Source organism: Gymnoscopelus microlampas (assembly GCF_963454915.1).
Source record: "Gymnoscopelus microlampas genome assembly, chromosome: 4".
NCBI lineage: Eukaryota > Metazoa > Chordata > Actinopteri > Myctophiformes > Myctophidae > Gymnoscopelus > Gymnoscopelus microlampas.
The window spans coordinates 7,185,754-7,196,254 of NC_139941.1; the positions used below are offsets into that span (position 1 = coordinate 7,185,754).

A 10,501-nucleotide genomic window follows, 5' to 3' on the forward strand; every position below is an offset into this window, starting at 1 on the left:
TCACACGCCAGAAATAGCGAAATATATATATATTTTTTAAATGGGTCTGGTAGTGGTTGTGAACTGTCTGCCATCATTACTCCCGTGTTATGGCTGATACCAAAAATAAGTCTTTCCGATCTACTTACTTACTTTCACATTTAACCTAAAAAATAGCCTAAATAGTAGGTCTACAAGCTCACAACGTGTCACGGTGTGACACGTTGTGAGTTTGCAGATTGGCTATTTTTGCAATTTTTTAAATCGAGCTTAAGTGGTCACTTTTTCATTTGTTATGAAATGACGTCTGCTATTTTCACAAGGCGTCTATTTTGTAACGGCTATTTTCACTCCTTTTGTGCGACACTGTCATACCACAAAGTATAAAACCAAGCATAGATTCAAGAGATAAACGTGAAAATATTAAGCATGGAGATACAAGGTTTTGATGGTATGTTTCCTACATCTCTGTCTTTACACACACATGCACACTATTGACGTGACCCACTTGTGCTTGATCAGCCTACTCAGAAAGTAGTTACATGATTACAAAATGAACTGTATTTGGATCATCTGATCAAATTCAATTAAAAGATTATCAAAGCTTTTATTAGATTTTTAGTGCCTTCAATTTCATAAATAGCTGTCATGTCCTCCATCGAGGTGGGAGGAGCTTTAGTCAAACCTAGAAGCAGTGGTGTAAAGTAACTAGGTACGTTTACTCAAGTACTGTACTTTACTGTACTGTACTTGAGACAGTATGTCCATTTTTCAATACTTTATACTTCTACTCTACTACATTTCAGACCTCATTTTGTATTTTTTGCTCCACTACAATCATTTGAAGTCTTTAGTTACAAGGTACGTTGTAGATTTAGATTATTATAAAACGTACATTATCCAATTGAGCGATATTTTACACTGTGTCTATTTGAAAATAGACAATCTACAAGCTCACAACGTGTCGCGATGTGAGCTTGTAGATCAGCTATTTACAGAAGATTGACAAATTTTGAAAACTTTTGTAAAAACTTGTGAGATGGGACTTTGTACATAATGAGTACTTTTGGTACTTCAAGTATATTTTGATGCCACCTTTGTACTTTAACTTTTTTACCTTTTGTAACATTTCGAATACAGGACTTTTACGTGTAACAGAGTATTTCTACATTGTGGTATTGCTACTTCTTCCCCCTCTGTCTAGAAGTGATTCCGAGATGCTTGATAAACACACACAAAAATACACAAAACACACACAACACCTTTACAATCAAGTCATATTGTGTTGTGAAGGGCAGTTACACATGTGTGTGCGTGTGTGCGTGTGTGTGTGTGTGTGTGTGTGTGTGTGTGTGTGTGTGTGTGTGTGTTTAACCATCAATAGAAGACTGGGGACTCTCTCCGTGGGCAGGGCTACCTTTACTCTGCCGACTGAATGGAGGAAGGAGGAAGAAAAGAAAGAAAGAAAGACAGGAAAGATAAATAAATGAACAAAGAGTCCAAACCAATTCCTGGGGGTTCAAAGGTCACTTAAAAATAAAAAGGTCACAGCCCATAAATGTATTAAAATGAAATACATAACAGTCCTGGTCAGACCAGATAAGACGATCAGACCAGTTCAGACCAGTTCAGTCCACTACTACAGGAATTAGGCCTATTAGCTAAGGAGTAATTCTATTGGCAGGTTTGGTTGAGGGGGGGGGGGGTCATGCATTCATATAGAGTAGACACTTAGGGTGTTAACATCAAATCCCCAGAGAAGAACCATAAACATTGTTAGCTCAAACAGAAATCATATTTTGTTTCATACGACACCATGACGCAAGACTTCGTGACCATAAAAAAAGAAAAAGAAAACGTATATCCTGTCAGTCTAGAAGTGGTGCGTCATAATTGGTTGCTACTGGATCGCTAGCTAGCCGAGCTAACAAGTGTTTATGTGGTATCCAGGAAATATATGAATATTGTTGCTGTCGGGGCAGAAACCTCACATCTTTATATTTCAAGATTTTACGTTTTTTTCCCCCATACATTAATGCCTTACTTCGCCGTACAAGAGGGTTGTGGGATTGTAGATCTGCCTTTTTTTGCTATAAAAAAATCTAATAAAAGTGTGTCTGTGAGGTTTATCAATTTTGAACCAATGAAAAGTATTAAGCGCTTGTGACAAAATAATAACTACACTGGATCCATTGGAGAGGAAAAAAATCATGTAAAGTAACAGTTTTGGACATCAAGGTTTCCACCCGACAGCGACAGTATGCAAATTAGCTAGCTATTAACAGCATGATGTGATGTAGTTCACCGGTATGAGTTGGTGAAGTGAAGGCATGTACCAGCGGCGTCCCCTAGAGGACACAAACAATAACACACGACCCATACGATTGTATGTTATTTCACATGTCATTATTCAGGCAGATAGAAGATGGTTTCTTCAGATAAAACCAGAATGAACCAGCTCAGCGCTAACCAAACTTGGCTATAGGTGAGGTGGTGCTGGACGGTTATAGTGTGCTTTTCATAATGTTTTTTAGTGCGTTTATTGGAGTATTGTGAATATTGGACTCGCGATACGTGATATTATGTTTGTGTTCAGTGTGGTAAATATGTAAATATATAATTTCTTACACTAAATCTTTGATATGTGACTGAAAATTGGTGTGTGCGTGCGTGTGTGTGTGTGTGTGTGTGTGTGTGTGTGTGTGTGTGCGTGTGCGTGTGCGTGTGTGTGTGTGTGTGGGTGTGGGGGTGTGTGTTTGTGTGAGAGAGAGAGAGAGCTAGAGAGAGAGAGAGAACTACGCAGAGGACTCAGAGTCTGTTCTCGATGGTCGAGATGGTGATACAGGAACCCTCCGACTGAAGACGCACACACGCCCGCGCGCGCACACACACACACACACACACACACACACACACACACACACACACAAACACACACACACACACACGCGCGCCAACACACACAAAGAACAACGAAAGAAGAATGGAGACATACATAAACACAATACATTACAGACAGACAGACAGACAGACAGATAGAGAGGACACAGTCAGTAACATATAAATGTGTTAAACACATATCAAGGCAGTGTGTCCAGCAGGTGGCAGTGTAGGCTATTCAACTATTTCAACTTTTGTAGTTTTTGAGGAGTCTCATAGCAACAGTAAAAAGCCACATCCAGCATATCCCTCAAAGCATCTGCTTTAGCCTTAGCTATTAAGATTCCTGGTGGACACAGCTACCGACAATCATTCACATCATGTCATGAAGAACATTAACGTAACTGTAACATAATATGAACTCAAATATGATGTAACATTAACGATTAATTCAGATTTAAGTGCGGTCCATACTCCTTCGGACATCCACATTTTTCTTTGGAAAGGGAGGTGATATAACTACAATTTGACGCTTTTTTTAACCCACGCACCTCAAGAGCAGATGTCCTGACTCTCCTAACATTAGTTCGGAAAGCCCGTCCGAACTGGAAGATTTTCCGACGTCAGAAGGAGTATGTATTGGCCTTAACTCTGATTAACTCTGCTGTAATATTAACTCTGATGTAGTATGAACTACTACATTTTTATTCTGATATATCATTATCTATTACTAGTAACTCTAATGTTATAACAACAATGAACTCCGATGTAATAACCACTATTAACATATTAACTCTAAGGTGACACTAATTATCTCACTCAAAGTTTCAACAGCTATTATGTTCAGATTTTCAAGCTAAGCACATTTGCTTGTAAACCGTCTCTTATTGGCAAGCAACACAGACTGTGGGGTAATGGAGTATAAATGAATATCATTTTATTGCTAGGTATGTTCACACATTATGAGGTTTAAAAACCTTAAAACAATGATCATGTTTTAGGTGGAAATAGAACCATGGCACTTCATGTTTGAAATAGTTCTATTATAACACAACAAACAAACATCTATGACACAGAGCATGACGACATAATGACACTGTTTGTGACAGTTGAGGTTGAACTGTAACATAATAATGATGCAGAACACACAGGTATGATATTTATGCACCGCTTCTCAACCTTGGGTCCGGGGACCACCAGGGGCCCAAAAGCTAATTAGTCGAGCCGGGCCGAGCCTCGGCTACGTGAAAAGAAAAAAAAAATCTATTACCCCCAAAAAAGACATTTCAACTGCCCCTAGCGGCCTAACGGTAAGGCCGACGGAAATGGCAGTGATGTGTTGGATGCAGCTCAAAGTGAACTTTACTCGGGTATCTAGTTTGTCGCCGTCCGACCTTCCTAGCCCGTGTTATTAAAGAAAAGCAAACAACAGTGGCCAAAACTCAATCAAAAATCACACCCTGTGTGAAGGAAGCGGTGCCTTTGGGGCGGGGCTTAACTCATTTCATCGGCGAAAGTGGCCGTTTTGAAGATGATTTGGCCATAATCTCTGGAACGGAAGGTCCATCTGCTCAGTTCAAAGCTTGTTGGATGCGTGACTTTGAGGACATTAAGCATATAATGACACCTTTTTTTTCCGGGTTTTCAGGGCAAAAAGTATGGTAATTGTTCGGGTCGGACCAGACGTTGAGAAACAGTGTATTCACTATGTACACAGGAATATGATCTCCAGACACTAAAGGGATATTTCACTTTAAATCACTTCTGGGGTCATTTTAATGTCTACTCTGGCTTTTGAGTTTCACCCCAAACAGTTTTTAAGTTTCTTCATTCAATATTTTGATATTTGATATTTATTTTATCAGACACGCTCCCTTCATATATAAAAAACACTGTAACTTCTAACTAACTGTCATTGAAAAAACGGGAAAGAAAACACAGCCCCCTCGCACATTAGGACAATATCAGTCACCAGAATCAGGGACGTGTGTGTTTTCAATGAGTCTAACATGGTTAAAATGGATTTTTATATGGGAAAGGGGGCGTATCTGAATGTCAAATATCTTAATATTAAATCAAGCAACTTCAAAACTGTCTGCGGTGCACACAAAAGCCAGAGTAAACGTTACAACAACCCTGTTTTAAAGTGAAATACCCCTTTAACGAGACAGACAAGAACATATGAATGTGATGAAGACAGAGAGAGAGATTAGTGGATTAGTAATCACTCTTCTTCTGCATCAGCTCCTCGTGACATCAGCATCCACATCGCCCCCTGCATGCGTGTGTGGATATTAAACTCATGTCGTTAATTATGTGACTGAATATAAGGGTGGGGTGGGGTTACATGGAGAGCACAGGGATCTGATTGGATAATGAGGGCACACGAGATGATGGCAAACGGTGATGTCACAGACATCTGACGTACCATTGGTGCAAAAATCCTCACTGGTCACTGATAGAAATTCTGAAAGAATAACCATATATGGTCATTATGGGAGATTGGAAGTAGGAGGCGGGGCTTAGCTGCATGATAGGGTGGGGCTGTCAGAGAGTGAGGGCGGAGTCACTGGTAATTGAGCTGACGTTTGACCTTTTGTTGTTGTGCAAAGACATCAACTCATACGCGGGATTTTTTTCTACACCAGGGCTCTGCCCAGACCCGGTGAGGACACGCTGTGATTGGCCAGTTGTTGCCCTTAATGGCAGTTCTGTCTTGTTATTCCTTGTGTTTGACTTGTGTCTTTTTAAACTATGCCTAACCCTAACCTTATTCCTAACCGTAACCTCACAGAAACTATGCCTAACATTAACCTTATTCCTAACCGTAACCTCACAGAAACTATGCCTAACCCTAACCTTATTCCTAACCGTAACCTCACAGAAACTATGCCTAACATTAACCTTATTCCTAACCGTAACCTCACAGAAACTATGCCTAACATTAACCTTATTCCTAACCGTAACCTCACAGAAACTATGCCTAACCCTAACCTTATACCTAACCGTAACCTCACAGAAACTATGCCTAACCCTAACCTTATACCTAACCGTAACCTCACAGAAACTATGCCTAACCCTAACCTTATACCTAACCTTAACCTCACAGAAACTATGCCTAACCCTAACCTTATACCTAACCGTAACCTCACAGAAACTATGCCTAACCCTAACCTTATACCTAACCATAACCTCACAGAAACTATGCCTAACCCTAACCTTATACCTAACCGTAACCTCACAGAAACTATGCCTAACCCTAACCTTAGGGGTAACTCACACACACTCTTCTGGACTTCAGACTACTAAAGCCTGTCCATTAAGGCGGGCCAGGTTGAAGCTGAAAAAAAGGTCTTGTTCGGTTGTGTGTGTGTGTGTGTGTGTGTGTGTGTGTGTGTGTGTGTGTGTGAGCGCGCACACGTGCTAGTGTAGTACTGACCTCGGTACACCAGGTGGCGCTCTGTTGGGTCTGGAGGGGATGGAGGGCGCTCCGGGGTCGGGGGACACACCTGGACGGGACGGGGGTCCGGGGGGTCCGGGGGCCGAACGGGCCCCTGGGCGAGGAGGCCCTGGGGCCCGGCGCTGAGGGGTGGGACTGGACATAGGAGACCTGGACACACACACACGCACGCACACGCACACGCACACACGCACACACGCACACACACACACACACACACACACACACACACACACACACACACCAGATTAGGAGACAAACATTAACCACTTAAATAAAAATTTAAAAATCGCATCTGCAAGCTCAAACGAGTCGCACTGTGATGCATTGTGAGCTTATAGATCAGATTTTCTTTTATTAAAAGGAATTGTAAAATCTGCAACATTTATTTAAGATTTTTTTGAAATCTCGGCTACAATAACATGACCAAAATAGGGAAACCGTAGTAAAATGTGGTGCATGACCAAGACATAACATCAACTACAGGCCTTTTCTGAAATTACTTTGGAAAAGTAAGAATTTAGTTTAAATTTTCAGGTGTTAGGACAAAAGTCTTGATTTCTAGAAGCTGAAGAGGGAGTATAAAACACTGCATGATGTCATATCTGATGGTGGCCAAACAAAAACAAAGAAGATTTTATATGCAAATGTATTTTGTTCTAGTTATTTTAGTTAGTTTTGTATTGTACATTTTACATAATTTGATTTTCCCCTTTAGTTTAGTTTTAGATTCTGTTAAGTATAATAATCTAAGGTTGCTATTAAGTGTAAAAGGGAGTTGCTATTTGATTGATTGATTTATTTTGATTGAAAGCAAAACATATGCACAAACATTTAATTGCACACATTTGTCAAAAGGATGACCCAAAAAAAAGCCCAGAATCTTATTTACACATTCTATGAATATATTTACAGAATTTAAAATATTGTTACTGATTATTCTATTTCACTACCACCTGCTTTTGCAACATTATAATTATTATTATCAGTCATGCCAGTAAAAGCATTAATGAATTAAATTGAGAGACATAGAGAGATAGAGATAGTTAATTAATATGTTATTAATGAGATATTTTGTTAGTGTTTCATTCCAACCCTACAGAGACAATACAACCAGGTGACAGTTGCTATAAAGACAACGGTTGCTAGGTTACCTGCGTCCCGACGGCATCCCGGTAACCTGCAGCCACGAGTCGTCAACGGGCGGCGGCATCGCCGTGGTGATGGTGGTGGTGCTGATGTCACCGATGATGCTGAGGGCCTCGCGCAGCGCGTGGTACATCTTTAACATCTCATTACGATGATGAGCCTACGAAATAACAACATTAACGACACAATATGCATTAACAACACAATATACAGTAAAGGACCACTTCACCCATTTCCAATCTTGTCTTCATATAATTGGTCGTCACTAATCCTCATAATAAGATGGCACAGTTTCCATCTACACTCGCTGGAGGGCTGTGGACAGTTCAGAAACCTGCCTACCAATGACATCGCTGATGGGGATTCTAAGCTAATTGAAACTACAGCCTTTCTCTTCCTGGAAAGTTAGCATGCTGAAATTGAAGCCGTTGTTCTTGCATAAAAACAAACAAACAAACAAACAAACTTTAATATGTATACAGTCGCTACATCGGTGACAGTGTACAAGTACAAGTACGTATCCATATAGAATCCCAATGCCTACAGTACAGTTACAGTGGCCTCCGTAGCCTAGGTATTACGCACTGTGTGCGTGCGTGCGTGTTTGTATCTACCTGTTCTTGGGATTCTTCCATCAAAGTGTTCTGGTCTCCACAGGAATAAAGCTGAGCCAGCAACTCTGCATGGATGAAGTCCTTCGTCTGAGGAGAGGAGGAGGGGAGGAGGAGAGGAGAGGAGGAGAGGAGGGGGGTGGGGAGAGGAGGAGAGGAGAAGAGAGAAGAGAGAAGAGAGGAGAGGAGAGAGGAGAGGTTTTAATCTGAAACCTTGGTTGCGAACCTACAATGCGTCTAGTGCAGTCTCACCAGTCTTAGACTGAGAGAACGAGAGGAATCCATGGTCTCGAAGGGCGGATCCAAACCCAGGCGCCTGGAGCAAGGCGCGTCCTCCGATTGCTTCACCAATCTATGTCCCCGCCTCCCCTCCCCTCCCCCCTCCCCCCCCCCCGGTCTGTGCACGGAGCAGGCTGACGTCACCAAATTTAGAGCGACGCCCCTCTGCACTCTGGTTGGTTAGGAGTTAACAAGGTCCTAAGACCATCGTTCCTGCACCGTTCGCCCAGACGTTTTTCTTTTGAAACAAAAAAAAAGGCTGGGATTCCGAGGCTACACCAGTCTAAACACTGGCAAGATCAAGGAAATGGTTGTGCACTACTGCACCAGAAATACACGGCCATACACAGGGAGGTGGTGGAGATCGTGGACAGCTAAGTTCCTGGGGGTGCACCTGAACAAGCAACTGGACTGGACTGAAAACCAGAATGGTTCTATGTTCTCACTCACAATGTTGATTTTGACAGCAAATTTTAATTTAGTTTTAGTCATAGTCTTTTGAATCAAATTCAGTTTAGTTTTAGTCAACTAGATCTACAGTTGATTTAGTCGACTAAAATGTATTTTTGGCGGGCCGTGATGGCATCGTAAAGATTTTCACTTAGCCGCATGCCGAAAATAGCCGATCTACAAGCTCACAACGCGCCGCGCTGCGACGCGTTGTGTGCTTGTAGATCAACTATTTTCGGTCTGTCACACCCGCGTGCACCATTTTAGTCTGTTTTTTATTTGTTGACGAAATTGCCAATATATTTAGTCATAGTTTTAGTCATCATAGCTTAGTTTTTATTTTGTTTTCGTCAGTGAAAAAAGGAAGTCAACAGACATTTTTCGTCATAGTTTTAGTCGACGAAATCAACTGACAACTCTTGATACCCTCTTCAGCAAGGGTTGAACAGCATGCTGTTCTTTCTGAGGAGGCTCGAGGGGTGTAACAAGATACTGCAGATTTTCTGTGTGTGTGTGTGTGTGTGTGTGTGTGTGTGTGTGTGTGTGTGTGTGTGTGTGTGTGTGTGCGTGTGCGTGTGCGTGTGCGTGCGTGTGCGTGTGTGCATGTGTACTAGGCCTGATCTCTATTAGTCGAATAGTCGACTAATTAGTCGAGGGGTGTCTGAGTCGACTGCTAATCTCTTAGTCGAATTATAAAAAATATATTTTTAAAAAATATATATATATTATTATTATTATTCGACTGAGAGATTGGCCTTTAGTTTGTTATATTAATTAACTAATAGTTTGCCAAAAATAGGATATACATCATGATTTATTGGGAGAAACCAATAGTATATGTTAAATCAGACACTAAGCACCCCTACAGCCCAAATGGAATGTTCCTCTATTGCATAACATATTTTTTGCATGATTTGACTGAGAGATTAGCAGTCGAATCTGCCAATCTCAGTCGAATCATGAAAAAAAGATATATATATTTATTTAAAAAAAAAATTGGGATGTTGCATAAGTCGACTGCCAGTCAATTAGTCGCCAATCAGATTCGACTATACAAATCCTTAGTCGGGGACAGGCCTAGTGTGTACCTACATTATTAACCATCAGGTGCATGATGGTTTTGGGCATCAGATCTCTGATGGTTCGGTGGATGATGGACATGTAGGACTCCACCAGGTTCCTGACGATCTCCACCTGCCGCTCCAGCTGGGGGTCCAGACTGTGGATGTGACCGTCTGAAGACCCCTCCTCTGAGCTGTCAGCCTGCACACACAACGTTCAGACAGAGGGGTCAGTAGAGAGACACGTGGAGAAGGACAAACATGATAAAGAAGAGATGAATGTAGCTTGATAGATAAAACAGGACTTACCTTCTCCTTATCCTGGAGAGGAGAGGAGAGGAGAGGAGAGGAGGGGAGGGGAGGGGAGAGGAGAGGAGAGGAGAGGAGAGGAGAGGAGAAGAGAGGAGAGGAGAGGAGAGGAGGGGGGGAGAAGTATCAAGTTATTAATGTTGGGGTCTTAAAGTAGCCATATTCATTCATCGTATATTGAAATGAAATAATTCACGTCATCTGTGTGTGCGTGTGCGTGCGTGCGTGCGTGTGTGTGTGTCTAGGCTGTGTATATACCACGTTGCGTTCTGGGAAAACTCCGGCACGGAGGAAAGAAGCCTTCCAACTGTCGATTTCCTCTA

At 41.7% G+C, this 10,501-nt stretch overlaps 1 protein-coding gene across 1 annotated transcript in view; it reads right to left on the reverse strand.

Moving 5' to 3' along the window:
• Nucleotides 1–1,349: 1,349 nt before the first annotated feature.
• The window catches only part of LOC311043273 (dynamin-1-like), a gene marked incomplete at both ends in the record, with an annotated part of 29,811 nt that continues 20,659 nt past the window's right edge, over nucleotides 1,350–10,501 (reverse strand). The window contains 7 exons of the mRNA XM_084054448.1: nucleotides 1,350–1,410; nucleotides 6,299–6,469; nucleotides 7,474–7,628; nucleotides 8,083–8,169; nucleotides 9,901–10,071; nucleotides 10,179–10,190; nucleotides 10,437–10,501. The exon at nucleotides 10,437–10,501 is cut by the window's right edge and continues 47 nt beyond it. Coding sequence (XP_083910574.1) covers nucleotides 1,350–1,410; nucleotides 6,299–6,469; nucleotides 7,474–7,628; nucleotides 8,083–8,169; nucleotides 9,901–10,071; nucleotides 10,179–10,190; nucleotides 10,437–10,501 — 722 coding nt within the window. The remainder of the gene's footprint in view (nucleotides 1,411–6,298; nucleotides 6,470–7,473; nucleotides 7,629–8,082; nucleotides 8,170–9,900; nucleotides 10,072–10,178; nucleotides 10,191–10,436) is intronic.